This window comes from Astyanax mexicanus, chromosome 2, assembly GCF_023375975.1.
Source record: "Astyanax mexicanus isolate ESR-SI-001 chromosome 2, AstMex3_surface, whole genome shotgun sequence".
NCBI classification, from domain to species: Eukaryota; Metazoa; Chordata; class Actinopteri; order Characiformes; family Acestrorhamphidae; genus Astyanax; species Astyanax mexicanus.
In genome coordinates this window covers 58282334-58307334 of record NC_064409.1, presented here as the reverse complement: position 1 = coordinate 58307334, position 25001 = coordinate 58282334, and the positions used below count along the sequence as shown (strand labels likewise).

At 38.5% G+C, this 25001-nt stretch overlaps 2 protein-coding genes across 2 annotated transcripts in view; one reads left to right on the top strand and one right to left on the bottom strand.

Moving 5' to 3' along the window:
* The window catches only part of LOC103043407 (growth arrest-specific protein 2), a 51184-nt gene extending 46701 nt beyond the window's left edge, over positions 1–4483 (bottom strand). The window contains exon 1 of the mRNA XM_007228227.4: positions 4076–4483. The gene's annotated coding sequence lies outside the window, so the exon portion shown is untranslated. The remainder of the gene's footprint in view (positions 1–4075) is intronic.
* A 1221-nt stretch (positions 4484–5704) lies between these two features.
* On the top strand, positions 5705–8596 carry fancf (FA complementation group F). The gene has a single exon (XM_007228228.4). It carries the CDS (start codon positions 5946–5948, stop codon positions 6999–7001), a length of 1056 nt encoding a protein of 351 aa, XP_007228290.3. The 5' UTR covers positions 5705–5945; the 3' UTR covers positions 7002–8596.
* Positions 8597–25001: the final 16405 nt, after the last annotated feature.

The following is a 25001-nucleotide window of genomic DNA, read 5'->3' as shown; positions in this document are numbered from 1 at the left end:
TTTTGTCTTGAAATTCAGCAGAGCTTTACATAATGTAAAGGTCCTAAATCTGCCCACCAAATCCACAGTAGCTCCACCACAGTTGTGAGCCTTTGTGAGTAGTTTAGTTTATGTAACTCTACAGAACATTCAAACATCAAAATACTACAGTGCCAATATCCAATATTTCCAAAACACAAGCTAAACACAACTGTCGTAGCATATTCATATCAAGTAATGTACTGAGAGTATCTACCGATAAATAAAGAAACATAAACATACATACTTAAACACCAGGCCTACACACAAGCAACTGGAGAGAGCAGCCAACCACAGCCAAAAGGCCAAAGGTCAATGTCCGTATTGAGGTCCAGAAAAAGGAAGGGAGGGCAAAGCTAAAGCAAACAGATTATGACTATAAATAGCAGTCATTTTATCACTAATATCTTTTCCTTTCTTCTGTTAAAAAGACAAGGAAACTGTATCTCATTAATTTTGAAACATTGCTGTAAGGATTTGATAGTGAGAAGAAGGTTAGTGTGGTTAGGATGTTGGGTGATCTCCACCCTACCCAATCTCTACTTCTCAAGTCATTGTATAAAACAGCATAATTCCAGAGAACACAATTCTACTGCTCCACTCACATTCATGTTGTGTATCTGCTTCCTATTGTTGTTGCAATACTTTTCTTTATGGACTAGACAAGCTGTGTGGGTGCATTTTGCACATATGTGTAATGTATATTAGCTAAATGTGTTCATTAAAAGAGGTGTCCACCACAATTTGGATATTTATAGCAGCACAGGTAAGGCTTCAGAGCTCCACCATACTCTCTTGTTTAGCAGAGACTGTTTCAGTTACCTGAGCCGAATGCTGTGTCATTCCCAAAAGGAACAAAACCTGCTGTGTGCTGCTGCTGCTGTCCTCACAGCACCTTTACTGTGGATTCAGCACCACAAAACTGGGTGTGTACATTTTATTCACATAAACATTTAAATCATATTCCTACTTATTTAAGATGAAAAAAAAAACATAAGAAAGAAAAAAAACGTGAGAAGATACCTTTTAATACATTGTTTATGAGCATTGCAAATATTACTGAGGCCATATAAAATATTTTAATGTGCTTTTTAGTTTATGACCGTTGCATAATGCTTTCCCAGCCCTGTTTAGGAAATGTGAACCTAGTCTGACAGGAAAACAGTTTACACGTTTTTTGGCAATGGTGAAAATCCCTGTATATAGTTATGAAATTAAAAATTGTGGTCTTACTCCATCATTGCATGTGAAACCCTGAGCACCCTTGGATAAATAACTCTCTTTCTTTACTCTAGTTCTGAGATAATCTTGGGTCGAATGGCTGAACAGATTGTTTGTGATCTATCCACTAATTTTCTATGATGCTGTGGTCATGTGACCGTGAAGACTGTTTCAAACGCTTCAGTTTGTTTATCTTCATGACAGATTTAGTGGTATTTTAGGGCTTTTTTACCTGGATGTAAAGACACTCAGCTTCAGGCATTAAACAGACGGTTTAAGAAATGTTTGTTGAGTTTTCTTATTTTTTGTAGAATTCACTTTTCTCTCCATCCATGCAGTACTACCAATACCAATGGGGTAACACACAACCAACACAACTCCAAACAAGTTAGGTCCACCCCCTTTGTTCACGGTTGGCAAGATGTTCTTTTCATGAAATGCAGTTTGTTTCTTTCTCTAAAATATATGCTGACTGTGATCAAATAGCTCTATTCAAAATTAATTAGTCCAAAGCACCTGTTTCCAAAACTTATCTGGCTTGTCTTGGTGTTCAGCAGCATACTCCAGACACTGGGTTTTGTGAGCAGGTAGTGAATATGGTTACATAAGTCTTGCTGCAATTTTATGGGGGGTTAATTTGCCTGAATTTTTATTACCAGCACACAATCTGTTTTCTCTGTGTTCCTGGTCTTCTAGATTCTATCCCGACCTTCCCAGTTCCCTTGAACTGCCATTTCTAAACAACAGTCCCACTGTAGAAACCACAAGCTGCTTTGCTGACTTCTTACAGCCTTCTCTCCCTATTTGTGAGCATTGATTGCTTTGATGTTCAGGGCTTTAGACAGACAGTCCTTGGTTACTGTGGTTGTTGCACACAGCTATATTTGGATTGCAGCCTAGGATAACCTAGGCTGCAATCCAATTGCAGTTGTATACAAAAGCCTAAATACAGATGTCCTAACTGCTGGAAAACTGTCAGGTGACATGTCACAGTGTTAATTATTTGCATTAGGTGGTTTTCATGTTCAGGGTATTACTGCCAGAGAGTTGAATGGAAGTGTTTAAAGGTCAATCTAGTTTCTATACTAGTCACTACTATTACTTTTTACTGCATGTAAATTTTACACATTTATCCACAATCAAATTCTGATTTTTTTATTGTTTTGCAAAAATATATAGTTCTGTGTGACCAATAAACTATTTTCTATTTTGTTATTTGTTAAATGAAGCAATTAATGAATACAGTTAGACTATTTTAAACAATTTCTGGAGATGAGTGCTGTAACAGATATGGACAGTAATGAGTTAAGAATGAAATATGCCTCCAGTCTCTTATTTCATTGCTTCAGAAAGTTCATAAGCTCCCACCAAATACAAAGCAACAGAAGAGCACAGAAAACACACTATGCTTTCTTTGTTTACAGAATTCATATCAACTGAAAACTCCTCTGACAGACACTTCAAAGGTCAAAGTTCAAAATTTGCTTGAACAAGCATCAGGATGTAGACAGCACCATCCTGTTACCTGACTACCTGCTGTAGCACACAGTTTAACAGACTGGGTTTAATTCCTTTTAATGGGGTTTCTTCTTTTATAGTCATTGTTAAATGCACAATAACTGCTTAATTGCTTACTGCTCACATGAAAGGAGAATGCAAAACTCCCTGCTGCCTTAAAACAGTGAACAAAAGGTTACAAAAAGGCTACATATTCAGTTTTTAAGACAGCATGTGTTCAATGCATTGTGCCTGCTCAGTTTTTACAACTTTAATATTTCAGAGCTGCTGCTATGCTCATCTTCTCCTCAATGCTGCATCTATTTCTGTCACTTTTACTGAAAAGCCGCAAGTGTGACATGGCGGATTAAACAGAGGCTGTTAAAATTCCCTAACGTACTCCCTCCCAAACACATCAGTCGCTGCAATATTCAACAGATCTTTACTTGACCACCCATCTATAGAAAGGTTTCTCAGAGGAGGAGAAAACAATTCTGTTATTGAGCTGTGCATGCATGACAGTGATATTCAGATGAGGAATTTTACCAATACAGGCTTGATACAGCTCAAATATACACTTCTGGTGTGAACAGAACAGTGTACTATATAAAGTCTGGAAATGCCTTAATTAAACTACTGCTACTGGAAAATGTGACAATTCTAAAAAAAATTTGGTTAGGTTTTATTGAAGCTTCCCTCATTAGTAGGTTAAAATAATGTTCATAATGTTCTTAATTACTTAAAATACATGATGAAAAATATAAAAAATATTTATGGTCACAAACTTCCCTTACAGATTAGCTACTTTGACCTCCTAAGAACAACAATTTGGGTTGATATTAGGCACAAGAATATGTAAATCTACAGTGAATTTACTAGATATTTAGTTAAGTTTAAATTAATTATAAGGTTAAGTCATATATATTATTAATTCTGTTTACATAAGGTTTTACTGTTTTTTTATACCATTTTCAAACTTTTATGTGCCTGACTAGATTATATCAAATATTATAATTATTAATTATTTTATTTATTTAGAAGTTAGTTAGTTAAGTGAACAAAATAAGATTTACAAAAACAGGTGACAAAATACATTACGTTTTAGTTGTAAGATTTGTCTCATAGCTTACTGCAAAACCTCAGAAGAGCAAAAAAAGGGGGATATTTTGCACAGTTTTATTTTGTTATTAATTATTCGTTTGAAGTTAAGCAAACAGTTAACTGAAATAAAAACTGATATTAAGTCAATAAGTCAATAAATCGATAAATGAATCAATAATAAGTAAGTTTTGAGAAAGTCACTGAATCTCAGCTCTCTCAGTGCGGCACTTGCACTCACCTCCGGACCGCCCGGCTCTGTGAGAAAGCTCAGCCCGGCTCAGTGCGTGTCTCCGGCTCTCTATGCTCATGCTGCTCTCCCGGGCTCTGGCTCCAGGTTCCCCCCGTTAACAGCAGGCAGCGGGGCTCCCACTGACATGGCAGAGCCGCCGCGTGTCTGTGCTGGGTGAGGGCGCGCGCTCTTTCTGTCTCTGTGCTGAATAGTGTGGGTAGCAGGGCGCTGCTGCTGCTGCTGATAGAGGGAGGCTGGTCTGATGTGCTGCTGCTGCCGCTGCTGTTAGAGCACTCCACTCTTCCACTGTTCATTCCTCCACTCCCTCTCTCTCTCTCACTCCCTTACTCTCTCTCTCTCTTTCCCACTCCGGATGGCAGCTCCGGCTGTCCATTCCCAGTGCAGCCCCTCACTGAAAATGTCATGCTTATCTGTGGTAGACAGAGACAGTAGCACATAATAACATTCTTGAAGTAAAACATATTATTTTGCATTAAAATTAATTAATGTCATTTTGTTGCCATTCCCATTAGATATTGTTTTAGATATGTTTTAAACTTATATGTCAGTAGTTAAGTTAGTAATGAGGGGAGTTCCATATAATATTAATACTCACTGGACACATGGTTTATGGAGGCTTTTATTTTGAAAACCAGCCCACCTAGGTCTGTTTATTTCCTAATCGTGCTTTAAATGTAACAAATATAATGTGTGGCAACACTCATGAAGGTGTGGGAACGAGATTCTAACGCATGGCCACAACTTAATAAAGCAAGGGAACAAGATCCTAACGTGTGGCCATGATTTAATTAGGTGTGGGCATGAGATCCTAAAGTATGGCCACAATTTACTAAGGCAGAACAAGATCCTAAAATGTGGCCACCACTCATTAAGGCATGGTAATGAGATCCTCAGTCCTGGCCCTATAAGTTGTCCCCAAGACTTAATTATCTTGTTCCCACGCTTAATAAGTTGTGGCCACACATATTTTTTTTACGTCACCTTACTGGCTCCCTGCCAGACAATATATGACTTTGAAACTTGTTTGTCAATTATTCATTACTCTGCAAAGACTGAACATTTTTGTATCTAGATATTTCTTTATAGAGTGTTGCCCATCGTGCTCCTCTTGGATATATAATACAGAAACATAAAGTTATCCAAAAGCAGTGTGTAAGACTGGTGGAGGAGAACATGCCAAGATGCATGAAAACTTTAATTAAAAACCAGGGTTATTTCATCAAATATTGATTTCTAAACTCTTAAAACTGAAAAATCTGAACTTGTTTTCTTTGCATTATTTGAGGTCTGAAAGCTCCGTTTTTGTTTTTTTTGTAATTTCAGCCATTTCGTATTTTCTGCAAATAAATGCTCTAAATTACAATATTTTATTTGAAATTTGGGAGAAATGTTCATTTTACTCAAACATATACCTATAAATAGCAAAATCAGAGAAATTAATTCAGAACTTGAAATGGTCTCTTAATTTTCTGCAAATCTACAAGATCTTCAGTCTTTGATAAATTATCTTTAGAAAGAGTATTTTAGCATGAGCTAAATCATGGTGTGTTTTAGTTTGGCTAAGCACAGTCTGCATTATTATATACACTTACTATGTTGGCTTTTATTTTGAAAAACGCCTCACTCTGTTTGTGCTGCAGGAGGCGGGAATCGGCTTGTTTACCTCCTCCTCGTGGTCTTGTCTCGTCTAGTTTACGGAAAAGGTCTTGGTTTTGTCATTTTTAAAGCATTTTTATTAGTCTTTTTCTGTGTGGGTTAAACGTGTTTTAAGAAGGGAAAACGCGGCGTTTTTACCTGAGTTTAAGAGTGCTTGTGGGGGTGTTTTAGCCGCTTAGCCTGAGGTGGAGCGCAGCGCCGCATGGAGGCCGTGCTGAAGAACCTGGGCAGCACGCTGGAGGTCCTGGCCGTGTCTGAGACGGAGTTTGTGAGGGAGTGGGACGCTCGGACGGTGGACAGGGCGTTCCAGTGGGCGAAATACTGCGAACATGTCTACAATCGCTTCCACGCTAACCCCTCCATCCGGCCGGTGCTGGAGGACTGCCTGCGCCTGACTAATGAGCGGCTGTCTGAGGGTTTATCCGGACACCGCGCTCTGAGCCTGGCTGATTTGGCTCAGTGCCGCCACAGGTTATTTATCGGGCTGTTAAGAAACCCATTGGCTCCCCACTCTGTTTTTAAATCACTTTTTGACAACTGCAGACTGTTTGAGGATGATGGAGACACAAAACCAGGCAGAGAAACTCATCTGGACCTTTCTGAACTAATTATGTGCAGATCAGCCTGTAAACTGCTGGGCTCTTTTCAGTTGAACTCACAGGAAACTTCTGACATTAGCTTCAGTACCCAGGTTCAAGGTCTCATGCTTCTACAGCGCCTTCACGCCATACAGTGCCACCCAGGCAATGACAGCTACCTCAGGAAACTGATGGACACTTTCCTTCAGGACGTTGGACAAGATTTGGACCATTTATCTGAGGTCATTGCAGCTTGTCTACTAATAGAAAATGAGACCAGTGAGGAGCACACTGCAGCTCAGGACTTTCTCCTAGACTGGCTACAAGACCATCATCAAAATCATCATAGCTTGCTCCAAACAATGTGTCAGTCTTTGCCTCTTCAAATGTGCACCAAACTGTCCCAGAAGCAGAAAAAATTCAGGCTTATGTATTGGGAAGTATTAAAGCAATGGGCATCCTCCATGGAGTATGATGTGAGTGGTGGAGTATGGGTGCAGCAGTGTGACACCTTTCCCTCATTCAAAACATTAGTAAACCATTTGAAGTCCATATGGAGATCAGGTTCACCATTAAAAGAGGAGACTGAGAAAGAGCTGGTGGTGCTTAAACAAGTAGATGGGGACTTTGAGGTTCAAGGACTGAGTGTTTGGACAGACCTGCTCCTTCAGCTTAGATAAATGTGTTTTTCTTTTCCAGCTTTTACATTGTTAAAGCAGAAGGTTAAGTTCTGTGCTCTTTGTTTGTTCTTTAATTGACTGGTCTTTAATTTACACTTTATGCTATTTATTTTCACATTTTGCCTGACATTATCTTGCAATAATTGTCATTTGTTTAAAAAGTTCAGTTTTAGCAATCTCCATACATTCCTCATTGTAATGGATTGTGGCTTCAGCAGACAGGGGGAGACAATGCTCCTTACACATTCTACTACATGCACATCCTATCAGATTACAAGCCTGCCACAATAGAAGTGTGGCAGACACACGTTTTTGTAATTCATGAAGTGTAATAAAAATTGTTAATTGTTATTAAACAGATTTTTTTAAATACTGTTGAATACTCTTCTAGCTGTAATCCTGATCATTTGGCATAAAATTGGGGGCGCACTCTTGTTGTTTGACAGTATAGGTAAAAAGACCAAATGATTTTTACAGAATAATGATGTTGTAATGATGCCATCAAATAAAAAAACAAATTAACATTTACTCTTTTCAATTTACACAATGGTGAAAAAGTGGCAAAATTAATGAATAATAATTTCAGTGCATCCCTATTCTAAACCAGTCAAATTAGATATTTTTTTAAATAAAATGAACATTTGATCTTTTTAAGGATATGACTTAAGCTATGTCTTTTTTAAGTGAAAATGTTATATCTATCCATTACAAAGGAATTAAGTTGAGGGAAATGCAGAATTGAATTGGGAAGCAGGGGGGCATGACAGATGGTGGCATCACTCATCGCCTTGGCAACGGTTGGCATTAGGCCTCTGAGTCAATCTTAAAAGGGAAGGAAGGCCGAATGGTGAACATGCACGTCTCTCAAATTGGTCCCTCGAGTACAGGCTGTCGCGTGCTCCATCAGCTAAATTTCATCTGCTCCTTCGATTAGGGCAGGAGAGAAAGTGAGGCCTTGCACGAGGTTGTTCAGTATTTAATGATTAATGAGGTCGCTTGAGCCTGTCAGCACCCGTCGTCCAATAACAACGTGGGGAACGTGAAATCTCACACACGGGAAGCACGTCTCAGCTTCAGTGAGGTTTCACTGAATTAAATAAAAAAAATTAAGCATGAGAGTTTTTTCACTCTTGTCAGAGTTATTTACTCTCTGCTGATCTGTGGATTAGCTCAGCATGCAGTATTCTTGTGTAGCAGATTCAAGCAGTCAGTAAGCTAATTAGACTTTGTTAGAGAGAAACTCATAAAGATGAGTGGCAGTGATGCAAATAGAACTACTATCTAATACTGTTGGACACATGTTATATGTCAGATTAAAAGTCGCAGAGTTGGATTCAGTTTAATTACTGTCAAATGTTTTACATGTATACGGTTTAGATTAGGGATGCACCAAATATTTGCATTTTTTTCTATTTAAATTGCATTCTTATGTGACTTAAGTAGCCCAGAAGAGGTACATTTGTGATTGGAATTGTATTACTGAGGTACAGTTATGACTGGAAAAGCACTGTTTTTTTATGTTAATGTATTGTGCCTAGTTGGATTGTCTGTTAAGTGTTAAGTAGGTTAAGTGTTCAATAAATATTTTTAAACCATAGCCTTTTCTTTAAAAAGGAAGACATATAAATTTAAGCTATTTAATTTATTTAGTGGTAAAAACATAAGTGTCAGTATGTGTGTAATGTATATTTTATATGGTCTTGCTGTGGTTGTGCTATAATTTATTCTGCTGATGGAATCTGAATCTGCGCTCTAGAGTTGCTGCTGTATCTCTGACACACCAGCAGACGAAAAGTGTTTTTTTTTTTTTCCCCCGTTTTCCTTGTCCTTGTCTCCTTGGAAACCATGGGAACGTGTTTTCTCAGCACAGATATGTCGGGAGGAAGCAGCAGGCCAGAGCAAACACCAATTTAGCATAAAACTCAGAAAATACTGATGAAAGTCTGGCTGTCCTTAGGGGACCTCAGTTTGCAGATCTCTTTTTCTCCTTTTGTTCATTAAGAGGTAGATAATTATTGTAAATGTTAGTGCTGAACTTAAAAAAGGAACACAGAGAGAATACATACATACATAGGGTCTTTTTTTATAGCATCCCCCCTAGACCAGTGTGTGCTCCTAGAGTTCTGACAGTCGGTTGGTTGGTTGGTCTAGGCTTTGACTGGTACTCTGTATTTCCACATTGCTAGAGTAGCATCATCTTTTTAAAATTTATTTTCTTCTCTTTAGGTGTGATTCACAGGTCGATGGTAACGCCCTGGGGATCCTCCTGCTTCTCATAAATATGTGCATAATTTAAAGTTTCATGATCCCCACACTGTACAGCAAGTTCAAATCTCATGCAACTATGGTTTTATAATATTTGTACAGAGAGCATACATACATTTATGAAAATAAGGTTAATAGATATATACATTCACGCGCATTAATACATCATCAATGCAGAAATCTATTATTATAGAGACATATTTGGAGATACAGGGTTGCCAATACCCTGCCTCTACAAAATGGCTTATTTACAAGAGAAGAATGTAACCTCTTCCCTTCAGTGGAAATCAGTGGAAAAAAGCCATTTTGGAGCGTTTCCATTCATCATCCATTACACCTGGTCGTTATCTGTATAAGGCCAAGTGTCCTAAAAAGGCAAGTGTAAACACACCCACAAAGAAGATACATTTAGAGCAGATACAAAACATACCACTTAAACCACTTCAAGAAGTCTGAGACAGAATTTAGCCACATTAAAACAGTAAACATATTAATCTCTCCAAGACCCATTCAACAGCCAAAACGTCTTTTAGTACAACTGAACTCCTTCCCAATTCTTAATGGTATTTCTGAGTTAATCGGGCTAAAACATCAAGTCTTTAAACTGGATTCAACATCCAGATTTCACCATGGACTCCATGGACTGTCAAAGCTTTTACCTTTCCTTAAGTTTGAAGAAATGCACCACAGCATCTTAAAGCAGCAGTCCTTAAGAATTTTTCTTTTAAATTGAAAGTAGTAGGTTGTATTTATGAGCGGGAAGAGGACATAATACTATAATAAATAGCATCAATGTGTTCCTGCTACTATTTTTGCAAAGCCACCTATATTAATTGTAAAAACAGGGTGTCTGGTAGGTCTGAGGACATTTTTCTGGCCATAACAGCTTTTGCTGGTTACCCAAGCAACCACTGTGCTGCTAATGGGGCTCATAAAAGATCAGAATGGCAAACTCAGTTTTCATCTGCTCATTCATGCAGTTTTAAGCTAATTAACTGCAGAAATAGAACTGAAGAGAGCTTGCAAGCTAAATAAGAGTGCAACAGAATCCTCACTAAACTCACAAGATTCATTCTAAAAAGAGACTGCACCACTATGCATAATTTAAAAGTACATTTTAGCATGTGCAGTTGCTGTGAGCAAACTAACTTGAGAATGATGAGGCAGAAACCTCCTGCCAGTAATCTTAAGCACTGATTTTTTTAAAATAGCATTGAATATTGTGATATTATTTTGGGGGCATATCGCCCATCCCTAGCATATCCCATAGCATATCCCAAAGCATATTTAACATAAATACAAATTCAGTCAGTTAAGCCATTTTAGGAGGGCATGGGATCCCTGTCTTTCATTAATATGGACTGACGAACATTTTGTCTTCCCCTAAATTGGAAGAAATACACAACATGACACAAAGATGCTAAATGACTAGACAAATGGTTGCCATGTAATTTGGATTTAAATTTGAATAACTGGAAATTTTGACTGTGAAGTGTAAATATACATGCGGTAAATTCTTATCAGGATATAAGCCAGATTCTAGTGTAAACACCATGGGAAAAATAATGAAAACGGGTGGATGAAGATTTTTGCATGATAGTGACAAAATTAAACGCTCATCTTAAGTAATAAAATCACACTGTAGTACCTCACACACCCTTTATTCTAATTTAAGCCCTTTCGCTGATTTGCGGAGCTTGGCGGTGTCTCAATAAAGAAGGAGGAGGGGAAACACCAACAAGGGAATGGCTCGTTAAGCTTGCGATGAAAAACCAGCTCACAGAGGCGGCGTCTATCCAAGGGTCAGTGGTTTCAGTGCAGCAGGGAGAGAGGGGATCTATCAATCAGCCCACAGGAGGATAACACAACTGAGCCATAGACAAACACATACTGCAGCGTGCAGCTGTCATCTGCTCCTCATTTAACTAGCAGAGTCCTTTACATCAGGCCTGCGATCTGGGGACTTGAGGCTTTCTCAGTGTTGGTATTAGGATAAGGATGTTCATGATAAATCATTTGTGCCTTCTGTTTAAAAGCTGAGGACAGAATTAAAGGCTGGGTGCAGAGGTATTAAACACAGTGTGGCCTCTTTGACACCTACCTCCTGGTAGCTTGGATTGCTCAGAGTTGTGAATCTTACCTAATAAGGATCCAAGATCCAAGATAGTTGCTTTGATTTGACTTGCAGATGGTGCCAAGTTAGAAATGAGAGTGAGAAAGCTCAGCAGCAGTCAGACTGTGTGACTCATGTCTGTTCCTCAAGTGAAATGACTTTCCTGTTATTAGCAGCGACACTGCATGCCTAGTGCTGGCTGATCACTCATTTACACCTGTCTCACCATGTCAGTTTCTCACACTGCTGCAGAGAGTGCTATCGGTGGAGACAAGGAGTTAAGAAAAATGACAGAAAACGAGTGAAAAGGGAAGATTAGATGAAGATCTATTTTGTTCTGAAGACTAGGAACTCGTTATAACGCCAATCCAGTTTGGGTTTGAAGAAAATATTGATATCATAGTGTATTGGAGTATTTTGTTTTGCAATACTCAGTCAAATTACAAAAATAGTAAGTCTATTATTATTAGTTTACATGTAAATATTGGCATCAGTGGTTCGTTTTTAAATGTCGTGTTTAATAGCCTTGCTTTCAGTATCACAATATTATATGGCAATGTATTAAATAGGGACGTGCCATATCCCATCGTACGCAGTAATAACACCAACATTTTTGAATATTGTGAACGATATCATAACCTGAAATATCATGCCACATCACCAACCCCTAATTATCACATCAGGGTACTACTACTTTTTGCTGTTTTTAGCAAACGAAAAATTCACACTGTTCTCATTTCTGATGATATATCTACTTAAGACAGTAGATCTGGTATCATTTAGTTTACTTTAATCCTGGATATATGGAGATATGTGGAGTGCATTATTAGTATCATGGCATTCTGGATCATTGACTTCTGTTACAAATCTGATAAAATTGATCAAATAAATTGTATTATCTCACTTAGGGGTGTACCATATCATATTGTATGCAATAATAACATTTTATATTTATTTTGTTGCAGTAGTGTATTCTTAAATTATTTTTTTAATTCAGTGTTTTGTCATATTGCCGAGAGTATTATTGTCATATTGCCCTGATATTATTTTAGAGCCGTATCGCCCACCCCTAGTATTGAAACATAATCCCTTATAATGTATCGTGATCGTGATCAAGCCAATGCACACCATTACAATCCAGTGAAATTGAAACAGCCACATCCCATACCAATATTTTCTTGTAGTCTTGCATTTAAGATTATGAATTGAATTCCCATACAGTTATCAAGACTAATCCTGGACTAATTACTAATTATAGTAGTGGAGAATCTCCATTTAAACTCTGCCTAATCCCTGCCAGGGAAACCAGTCCCATATGACAGCTTGTTGACACAGATGTGCAAATGTGCACACACAAACACAAACACACACAGCTTGTCTAGTCCCTGTTGAAAGTACTGCCAATAGAATACGACTCTGGAGCAGATGAACACAAACCAGGTGTGGGCTAGAGGGGCATAAATCCATCCCATCATTAAGCTTTGGGGCAGTGGAACTGTGTTCTCTGGAATGATGGTAATTCAAACGATACTTTTGGGATGAGTTTATAAGTTGTTGCCTAATGCAATCAAATTTACACAACTATGCTCATGAATATTGTACAAACTATACCTGGACAGTAAAGACAGTTACTTCAAAAAAGGAGAACAAATTAAGGAACATGTGTCCCATTATTTGTATCTATATAGTATATGAGGCTAATGTGGCTAATAAGTATATGGCCAGTTATTAAATTTGTTCAAATCATCTAAAAAAATCAGATACCTGCTTTATACTGTAAGTGTTGATCTCAGTACATTTTTCCATGCTTTTGTCAATTACAGGTACAGGCAAGTATGTGTTATACAGTATTACAAATCACACAAGAGACTATTAGCCATTAGTTATTACATAATAGTAAGATATGGTTTGAGAGAAATGCATATGGGATGATTTCATGAACTTTTTTACATTAAGCTTGCCAACCTCCAGTGGTCCAGCAGGCTAAGCGCTGCCGCTATGATCAGGAGATCACCGGTTCAGATCCCATGTATCTTGCTATCGGCTACCGGAGTCCTGAGGGAGCACAATTGGCCTTGCTCTCCCCTCACTGCAAAGGGTGATGTCGATCAGCAGAAGGCATCTGTGAGCTGATGTATCAGAACCGAGTTGCTGCATTTTCCTCCGAGTGCGCTGTAATGCTGTTCAGCAATGCTACATCAACAGCAGTTCGAAAAGAGGCAGTGAATGACTAAAGAGTCGGTTGGGTAACTGGCCTTGCAATTAAAAAAAAAAAATCTGATTAAAGGTCCAAGCTTGCGTTATCGAATACATTTGGGCTTTTCTATAGAACCATTGCTTTAGTAAGTGAGTCATGAGCCATGGGGTGTGTGTGTGTGTGCGTGCGTGTGTGTGTGTGTGTGTGCTTATATGTTAACTAGCTGCCTATGTTGTGAAAATGGGCCTAGAGCAAGCGCCTGAATTCTCTCCTGCACCAAATTCACACTTGCAGAATAACAGCTAGCCTTCTGTTCTCCCTCTCTCTCTCTCTCTTTCTTTCTTTCTCTCTCTCTCTCTTTTTCTCTCTTTGTGTCTTGCACTGTAGTTACAGTTTCATCAGCCAGCTCAGAGCACAGGGTTCAGCTGGCAAAAATGAAAACACACCAGACAGCCCTGCTGACGGATACCTGCACTCCATAAATAGATATCATCACACAGCTGACAGTTTCTTCCACATGGTGGCAATGAATGAGAATGGCCTAAGGAAATGTCTAGAGCAGTTAGAAATCAGTGATGTATTGCCATTGCAATTTTTGACATCATAAAGCAGGAACAATTAAATCCAGAAAAGTTCATGTACCTGCACAGGAAGGTCATGTCACTTGAGTTTCAAATTGAAATATTTTTAGTGGGAAGTGGGAATATTTAGACATTACATTAGGACAGTAGCTTGTATGTCCGGTATTAGGGAGAAATCAGATTTCTATGGTTGACTAAAAATTTATGTAAAAGGATATGTATTATATGTTTTATTGTATATTTAGTCCTGGGGTCCACTGATAACATTTGTAAATAATGCTGGTTGGGTTTAAATTTCTGGACTTTGGTTACTGTGATTTTTAGACTAAATATATAAATTAATTATGTTCTGGTTGGTTGACTAATATTGTGCCTCATTAAAAGTCTAAAACCAGTTCAGCTAAACACAATGTTTAATGTCATTAATAATCAGTTAATTCAGGTAATCAGGTAAAACTGCTGAAGACTAAATAGGTAGATATGCTGTGAGTAAATATGTTGTTTTTCATTTAATTTTCATGACATGGTCCCTATATTACTATACATGATCTAAAAAGATCTTACATTCTCTACATTCAAGTTGAAAGTGATGCATTTTTCTTGGTCACCGTAGATGCAAAAACCCATAAAACTTGCTAGCCAACTCAGGCACTCAAGTTCCAAATGGTGTTGAAAAACATGCCACACGACTCTTTGCGTATAGACTGTGGACATTGTGGTGGAATGATGGAACTGCTTTGTTGTAGCTGATGCTGTCCCTTCTTGCAAAGAGGGAATTAAAGCTGTTAATAAAACATTAGTTTAAAGGTGCTGTATATGATGTTTCTCCACACATGGCTTGTTCTCTGGTCTGTTTAAGCACTGATGTTAAATCAGATCTTTTTTTTTTACTTTAGGTGAGTCCCTTTCATGTATGATTTTTTTGACTGTGAAATCAGATAAGGAAAAAAAGATCAGATTTGATTATATAGAACAAGGCAGGACATATCATTTTGCAGTTGTCCCACCGATTCACACACAATTCATAAGAAGTGTGTGAGCCTGCGCATCTGGAGACTTCTGTTTGACGTTCCCTCAGCAATTTAAGAACCTTGTTTGTGATGAGATGCTTTGGGAAGCCCAGGCTTGGTTATTTTTGATGCATAAAAAGAATGAAAAAGGGTCATGTAAAAATGACTTACATCACACAAAAGCAGACTTAAAAATATGGGTACAAAAATAACAAGAAAAAGAATATGAAGTGTCACCTATTTAAAACAATAAAAAAATGTTATAAAGGCTTTTAGAGGTAAAGCTTTGCTTCAGTAAAGAACAAAGAGTGTTTGTGTTGCTTGTTTTACACAGTGAAGGTTACAGATAGCGTCAGTCTCTCAGCTATTTGAGATTATTTTGGTCTCCATTCCTCGCTTTCTTTTACTCGCTACTTACCAGATTCTGTTGTACTGAAAGACTCCTCCTCTTTCTTTGTCTCTTTTCTTCGCTCTGCCCACACCCATGTGTGTACGCCTCCATGCTTTCGCATGTGTGTGTGTGTGTGTGCGAAAGTGTTGCTTGATGCAGTGCTGCACTGGTTTATCTGGGTTTGCCTAGGTGAGAGTTATATAACTGTATGTCTAGACAGAAGTGAACATCCAGTGCATCGGCCTACAGTGATACTCTCCACATTCAGATATGTGCCTTGCCTCATTATTTTCTTATGGCCACAATTTCAGTACATTTATGTAACCATGTAAAATTATTTCTAAGGCATTAAACGGAGAAGATACACCAAGCGCCGCCGCTTACACCTAATGAATGTGCCAGTGCCGAATGTAATTTTGGCTCGCTTCCATTTATTCAAGATTTCCCCCAGCAGCCTCTTCCAAATCACATTTTAATCAAAGGGAGTGTGAGGGGTAGCATTCATTAAATGTAAGCCCCTTGCCCGCTCACGCTTTCCTCCATACACACACTCAGCAGAGCCCATCTGGTCAGGGCTGAATAGAAGAGCATTACCCTTGGGACTTGTACCCTCTTCTCAACATGTGGCTATGCTCTCTCTCTCTCTCTCTCTCTCTCTCTCTCTCTCTCTCTCTCTCTTTTGCTCTCCAGCGATTTCTCTCACACTTTTGATCACTGTGAGACAGGGAGAGGTAGGAGGGCTAAGGCCACACCTGAGACCCTCCAGCACAAGACTGCAAATGACTCTAATCCAATTCATGTCACCACTCACCATTCGTCACAGACAGAAGGATTATTGGGATCTCTGACTAAACAGTTTAACGGTCCTGTGTCATACATTGTCCTGTATTTTATTTTTTAATGTATGACATCTTTAGGGTATTATGTTCCCAATATCCTAATATCCATAATTTATTTTTTAAGCCCACTTTAATACCTTTTTTATATCTTGGAATAACACAATCACATTTTCCCCAAAAATACTGTAGTTTGATTGTCAGACAAAAATTGCTCAAGGCACAGTAATATAATGAGAGTTTACTATATGAAATATAAACCTCAATCATCTCAATGTTCTGTCCTCATTTAAAAAAAAACAGTACTACAACACAGGACAATTTAAGAACCTCTAAATTGTTATATAACATTTTTAATTCATTTTATCTTACAATGTATCCTACAAATACATGTAAATATACCCAGCCCACTACATTTAAACATAAAGGCTACTTAAAGAAATTATGAAAGTGAGACTAAAAAGAATAAAAAAGAAATAAAAAAGTTAGAAGCACATGTGCTAAGATAAAAGCTACTATTTTACAAACTGTCTACAATCTTTTCAGCTAGCTAACTGCACACTGTGCCAAGAAGACACAGAGAGGACAGACAGCAATACGAACCATAAGATTCAGGCTAAGCTAGGCTAGGCTAGGCTAGGCTAAGCAATGCAGCCAGTAAAAGGACAGCTCAGCTTTTTTTTTTTTTTTTTTTTTTTTTTTACAAATAATAAAATTAAATCAGTGTTTTTCATTTTTAGAGAAAATACAAAGTTGTCAATAGGCTTGTAAAACTGCATATGAGTGTTTTCACCACAAATAATGTAATAGAATGTATACAAGAAAGTAACAATACAATACAAGAAACTTACAATATTCAGTATACAATGCATTCTGTGGTATAGTTAAAACCAGGGCCGCCGCTCTGCATACGCAGACAACGCAGCCAGCGTTAGGCCTCAACCATTTTGCAGTTGCAGGGAGCCAAATTGACTGAGAATGAAATGTGTTGAAATTATGACATTATTAAATTTAAAACCCAATGTGAATTATTTATGATACGCTCATCTTTTTTGTCTTTAAACATTGCATGGGGCACCTACTCTACTACTTAAAAGCGGCACGTTATTATTTTTGTGCATAATATAATGCCCCCACCTGAAATAATGCCCCACCGAGCCGTGCCTGAAATGGCACGGCTCGGTTTGCTCTGTTGGTTGTTGCCAGATGTGACATTTTCCAGTCAAATAAATAATCAAAAAATGCATGGAGGCGCTAAATCTTGCGCATGTTTAACCATTTTAAAAGTGTATGTGGCCATTCTATACAAAAACTTGTCCAGTGCAATATTTGTGTAAGTTAAAAACTTAAAATAAAATAAACAAATAGGATGAAAAATCGTAACTTATCTGGCAACCTTAGTCCTGACTAAAGTAGCAACGCTACTTGAGTTTGGCAGGAGACAAGTTCACCGCGCGAAGTTGCTACTAAATGGTAATTCAACTATGAAGCGACGGTTTGAGTCTGGAGCTGAGAAGAAGAAAAAGAAGCAGAAAGATGAGGCCCATGCATCCCTTTCTGGTGAGTAACTTCGATGATAAAGGTTTAAATAGTTTTGATTACTTCATGTTCAGTGGTGTTGCCTGAGCTACGTTGGCTTTGCTGATTTGGTAGCTTTAAACGCTTAACTAGAAACTAATCTGGGTATTGCAAGGCACGTGGCACGTTTGCAAATAGTAGTAGTGTAGTTTGAAGATTTTTAGTGACTTTATTAAAAAATTAATAAACAGAGTAGCCTACCTATTGACTAATGCCGTCAGTGCACTATCCAAATGGTCTGTATGACAGCAGGATCAGACAGCTCTATAGATTCTGACAGGCTGATATAAATACACCACGAATATAAACGATAATTTCATAACCTTTAAGGCTGGCTTGTGTAAATGACGTGTCCACTGCTTAAAATAGACATGCATCGTTTCATTTATTATTTATACATTATAAATAGTACTCTTGTGCTGTTCTTCACTGTTATTGGCCTTACTTATAACGTTGTAAATATTCACAGTTACATGTGTAATTTTAATAAATAGTAAAATTTTGCGTAAACCTTTTGTGTTTGTGTGTGTGTGTGTGTTTTTTTTTTTTTTTTTGGGGGGGGGGGGCCTCCCTGACCAGCTATGCTTAGGGCCTCCAAAACCTTAGCAGCGGCCCTGGTTAAAACCAGCCAGGCTAATACACTTCTTATATTTTGTGATTTCATGAACTAAGTTGCCGTAGGCTTGCTATTTTTTTCATTTGTATAATTAAGTATTTCACTGGAGGCTTAGCCTACAATGTGGATATATGCAAATGCATTTGTTTTTATAAAACCATATTTTTTCCTTAAGAATTACATTTTTTAAAGCTAAAGGTAAATAATAAAAGGTAAATAATACATTAATAATAAGTTTGTTTTTTAGATATTTTAAATAATTAAGCAAATACTAATTTAGCTATAAATTCTTAAAAATATCAAGCTATTTAAAAGTGTCTGAGAATTCCCCATTCATCCTGTCATGTTGGGATAACAGGCCCCTTTAAGAAAGTAGTCTTTTACATCAGTGACATCACAATCTTCACACTGTTTTAGTTTCAGTGAAGACACTTTCCTGATAGCAAAGAATATTATTTTTTAAAGTTGTATATTTTAAGATTGATGATAGTAAAATGACCAGTAAATAACTTGATTTAATATTGCCTAACAGACATTGATTAATGTTAAAATTCACTGCAATGTTCAATTCAATGCATTAGTGACCAAAAAATTGCATTATTAATTATATGGATTTGACCTAATATTTCTTATATTGTCTCCATACCTGAGGTAGCTGAGGTAAAGCTTAAACCATCCATCCCTTTGTGGAAAAATATCTAGGTAATTAAAAATGTGAAAAAAGCATTAGAAAATCAAAATGTATCTTTAAAAACAGAAAAAGGTCATCATCAACATTTCGAACATTAGCAACTCTAGATCATGAACATTTTGTATCAAAATAAATTAATTATTTAGAAATTTTGGGTCGTTTCAAGACACTGCTGCAAGGATGCTAACCTCTCCTGAGTCCTGTGAGATTTTGGTAACTTCACTCTCTCTATAAAAAGGGGACTGATGATAATGTTCTGAGGGTTCACAGCCTCCACAGAGTAGTCTTACTCCTCTTAGAGACAGAAAACTGCAGTGTCAGTGCCCAACAGCTTGCTGTTCCTGCAGGGACTTGACTATTTTGGGATGGTGTGAACAAGATGGGGAAGGGGGAAGTAGCTCCCACTTCTTGCAGATGAGGTGATAATAAGTGATGAAATATTCATTTTGCTTCAGTCAGAGAGAACAAAAAGGTTTTCTAATTCAAGTGATGTAGACATTAAAACACCACAAATCAAGCGTCTCCCATTTATTACAGCTAATCTTTCATGAAAGTCATTTTTTATATTGAATCTAAATCATATTTTGGTATCAGGTTAAATCTAAGTGATTAAATATATGTGGTAAATATATACTGGGATAGCAAATATGAAATGTTACTTCAGGGGACATCTAGGGAATGCCCACACCTGTACAAGTAGTGAAGCGAAGTGGCAAGGTGTGAATTAATGCTAGTATAATTAACAATGTTTAAGAATATAAAACACTTTCTGGACAATTTTTTTATTTTTATTTTAAACATATAGCCTTAGTGCAAAACACATAAAAAAAGGCTAATTGCAGACAAGCAGAGGCGCTCAGGTGTGCGCAGTGCTCACTGCAGAGTTCCAGAGCTGCGTGATTATAACATTCAACAAAAAGGAGTGTCTAACAGAGTGGACAGTGGTTGGACACAGTGTTTAAAAACCCAAGCAGCACTGCTGCATCTGATCCATTTGTACCAACACACTCCAACAACACACATTAACATGCTACCAAAATGTCAGTCTCACAGCAGAAAATAAGACCATAACATCTCTTGTGCAGCATTTTCGGGTCAGGTCTCGGGTCTGGTCAGGTTCGGACAGAGAATCTAAGCTCTAACGTGAATCAGAGTTTGAGCGAGGTCTGATTGTTGGTGTGATGGATGGAACATTCCACTGTTCAGGTGTTTACCAGGAATACGTCCCAGAAGCCATTACTACCCACATTGGACAGCACAGTGAGTGGTAATTATTGTGACCAGTGGCATCCCCCCAAAATGCAAAAGTCTTGGGACACTATTGGGACCGTACTGTTTCGTGTCCCATGACATGTCCTGTTTCACGGCATGTTAGTGTTTAATGACAAGAATACAACAGTGTTCAGAAGATGGAAACATAGAACTGTATATAAAATGTACAGTGAAATTTAGCCAGTCGCCAAATACCATAGAGGAAGCTGTCTGGCTCCTTCCGTTCTGCATGATTCGTACCCGGACTACTTCAGGCATGCCACAGGGAAGAGCAGGAAGGAAGGAGAAAAATAACTAGACATCCACAGGAATTACCTTCTAGGTAGTACTAGTCATAGCTGCATACATCTGGGATTAGGATGTACTGTGCGGACAACAAAAAGCAGCAATACAATATTAAATATAATTGCAGACATACCTGAAACTTTCTTCTTGCAAAAAAGGGATAAAACTTTATAGAATCAGGAAGAATTGCTATACTTTACTGAAGTATACATTTACATTTGCCGAATTTGTGTGTACATTCATGACAATAAATTAGTTAAAAGATTTAATATGATAGTGAGGACCATATAGATAAATTTTGGGACACCCGCTTATTTATGTTTTCTTCTGAAATTAAGGGCATTAAGATTTTTAAGTTTATTGTCATGGTTGCGGCAGGAAAAGGATGCAGGGAACGAATGCAAATGCAATAATATTTATTAACAAATAAATAAACAAAATTTGAAACAACAAAGAAACAACATGCAACCTGAACAGATGCAAAAACATACAAGAACCGACAAACTAAAACTGAAGATAAAGGGCTATATATACAAACACAAGACGAGAAAGAAAACAGGAAACACCTGGGGAAAGGTAACGAGGAGGGCGGAGCTACAAATGAGCACTAGTTAAAACAAATAAGTCAAAGACACTGGAGGAACACAGGACTATCTCTACTGTCCAATAAAGGCTTTCTTGTAGATTTTGAAGCATTGCTGTTAGGATTTAAGTGTATTAATTTTCAAGAGTATTAGGTCAGGGACTAGATAAGCTGTGTGAGAATTTCACATCTGTGTTCAATGGTACAGTTTACCATAAAGCTCTGAGATGGCAGAAGTATGTGAACAAGCATTGTCCTGCTGTAATAGCACACCAGAATGTGCGTTGAGAAAAGGGAGGGCCACGGGTTCTGCATAAACCAAAACCTACAGGACTATCCAGTTGATTAGGAACCTCTACAACTCTATATGCATGCATAACGAACTACTTCTGTGTATATCTAGATCAATAAATATTGAGCCTGTCTACATACAAAGTCTACATTTTTTAATTTTTACTTACAAATAGCACTGGAATCCAACAATGCTTTCTGGGGGAAGCTATTGTTTTGATGGGTGGTGAGTGTATGATGACTTTGATTCAAAAGAAAGTCCCAAGTCTAAAATTCCAGCCCTGAGCCTTTACACCAGACCCTGTTATGGTGCCAATTTGTTTTTCCTTCACTTTGCTGTAACTCCTCCAAGGCCTCCAGCGCTGTTAATAATAGCAAATTCATGGCTAGATGTGAGACCGGGTGTATTTATTAAAAAAGGGTTGGGGTGGGGGGGGGGGGGGGGGTGGGAGGTGGGTGGCCAAAAGAATAATCATGTTCAGACCATGCTGAGCCCTGCTGAGCTCACGCCATTAAATAGTCATTCTGGGTCTTGATTAGAACGCTCAGTCCCCTAGAGATCCATGGATACCCCTTAGCACCTGCCCCCCTAGCCTAGCTCTGGCTCATCTGTTACACAACACAACCCAGACACACACACGCACATACACACACACACAGCCCAAACAAACACACTCCATTTTTTTACCATCATAAAGGCAACCCCAAAGTATTTGGTAACAACCAATCGTTTACCCCAACCTGTACAGTAGGCCTATTATATCACAAACAACACAAGAGGTAGATCATTTAAAGGACCCTAACCAGCAGCAGCATCAGCTGGGTGGATATGTCAGCAGGGCAATAGGCGTGTCTTGCGTGGCTCGTTAGCTGTGGGAAAACATGTTCAGGTTGGCTGGAGACAGGATTGTATGAGCTGTGACATCAACACACACACACAAGAATGAGGCAGCCTTGGTCATTAGTGTGTGCTCGCTTGTCTCGCAGCCTTGATCCGCAGTCAATCACTGCCTATCTGCTGAATACATTTTAAACCAGTTCAGCAAAAGCTACAAGGTAACAAACTAAAAAAAGGAATAAAGAGAAATAAACCAAAAATTAGAAAGAAGAAAAACACTGAGTAAAAAACTAAGAAAACCAACAAGCTAACAGACGTGAAGATGTAAAAAAACCTAACCGATAAAGCAAACAGGAAACACAGGTCTATAAATACAGACACAAGGCTGGAAAGGAAACTGAGAACACCTGAGGGCAGGTAACGAGAAGGAGGTGGAGCTACAAATAAAACACAGGTGAAAACACAACAGGGCCAGGACATGACACTGTCTCATACTTTACATCTGCTAGGTGGATCAGGAGTGTCTAACAGAGTGGACAGTGAGTGTACGCAGTGTTTAAATCCATTCGTACCAACACACTCCAACAACACACATTAACATGCTACCACCATGTCAGTCTTACAGCAGAAAATAAGACCAACCAAATAATAATAATAATACTACAGTAATATGCTTATTGGAGCTAATCGGACAATAATGAGTAGAGAGTGAAGGGGTGGGGCTGTTGATGTCATGGCCAATTGGTGTACATCTTAAACTAAATCCTTAATGCATGAAAGGATCTGTAAGGAAACCACAATACATAGAAACTGACAGATATTACATGTATTTATAAAGATATTTGGCACCCAACCCCCGTGATTGCCCACTTCCTTTCAGTAGCTGATTACACCCCTTAGCAGCAGAAACTGGAACCTGATACTTTTTGTAGGTGTTAATTAGTGTTTCACAACACTAAAGAGCAATTAATACTTCTCAAGGCATCAACACGAGTCAACGCATTGTCTATGGCATCTCTGCATTGCCTTGCAGTTAAAGCCATAGGCAGAAATGTGTGGGTGGCTCCATGGACCAATCACAGCTGCTGTTGTCTGCGTCACATGTTGTGCAGTTCCATTTCTGGTGAGGTAGGGTCCGCAAACACACGAAGGCTACAGCAGAGGTTTGATGCAAAAGTATAAATGGGTCTTTATGGTGGACTTTTGGCCCGCTCCCCTATCCAGTTCAAATTGAGAAGTCTTTATTGGCATTTCAACCAAATACAAAAGCAAAGTGAAGTGAGACATTGATAATGAAAGGTATAGAGGGCACAATGGTCATATCAGCTGTTCTCACTGTGCACTACGGTTGCTATTTCCAAACCAGACATTGATGAAGCTGTTTATGATGTTCCCTACTGTCCTTCTATAAAACATGGTAAAGGTGGGGGCAAAGAAATTAGCATTCCTCAGTCTGTGTAGGACTTTCTTGAGTACGAAGTATTTGTTGATGGACCAGCTGAGGTTCTCTGCAATGTGAACGTTGAAGGAAGGAATGTTGCACTCTACAGCAGAGCCATTTACATTCGGCAAAAAGTGATCAGAGAGACGACCAGCCATCTCTACAGTTTTGAATTTCACAGATTCAGAGACAGGTTGTTGATTCTGCGCCTCCTTTCTGTATGCAGTCTGCTGAGTCATTTCTGCTGAAGAGACCCACCATGGTTGTGTCATCAGGTGATGTGAGTCGTGAGTCAGCAGAGTGAACAGCAGTGCGCTGGGAAAACACAGCTTTGAGGGGTATCATTGCTCATTGTGGAGATGTTGGAGATGCTGTTTCCACTTATGACTTGCTGAAGTCTATCTGTCAGGAAGTCAAGGAGTTGGAGAGGGGCGTATTTAGGGTCAACTTCCCAAGCAGATGCTGAGGGATTATGGTTTTGAATGCAGGAACTGAAGTCTGTAAATAACATTTTTTGTCTTTATTGTCCAGGTCAGTGAGGGCCAGGTGTAGTGTGGTTGAGATGGTGCTATTCGTTGAACGGTCGGGACAGTATGTAGTATCTGCAGTATAATTGATTTAGATTGTCTACCTGTTCCCAGGTTCACGCAATCTGCTACAGCTGGCAGGTCATTCAATGTTGCTGTCCCCGCTCTCTGGAACTCTTTACCTTTAACTGTTCACACATAGCGCTTTTCCACCAAAAGAACTCTGGTTCTTGAACCAGTTTCGTTCAGACTTATAAGAACCATGGGGCTTTTCAGCAAACCAACCTGTGTTTCCACCAGTTTTAGTGGAACTGTCAAAAAATCACATCAGTAACCTGTAATGTATGGGTTGCACTGGTACGCTGCTGTGACCAAATTCAGCTACCCAGAATTCTCAGACGTCCACAGATGTCGTCACGGTTCGCGCTGAGGAACCTAGAATTCTTTGGTTCCCGCTGCAAACGAACGTTGTTGGTTCCGGAACC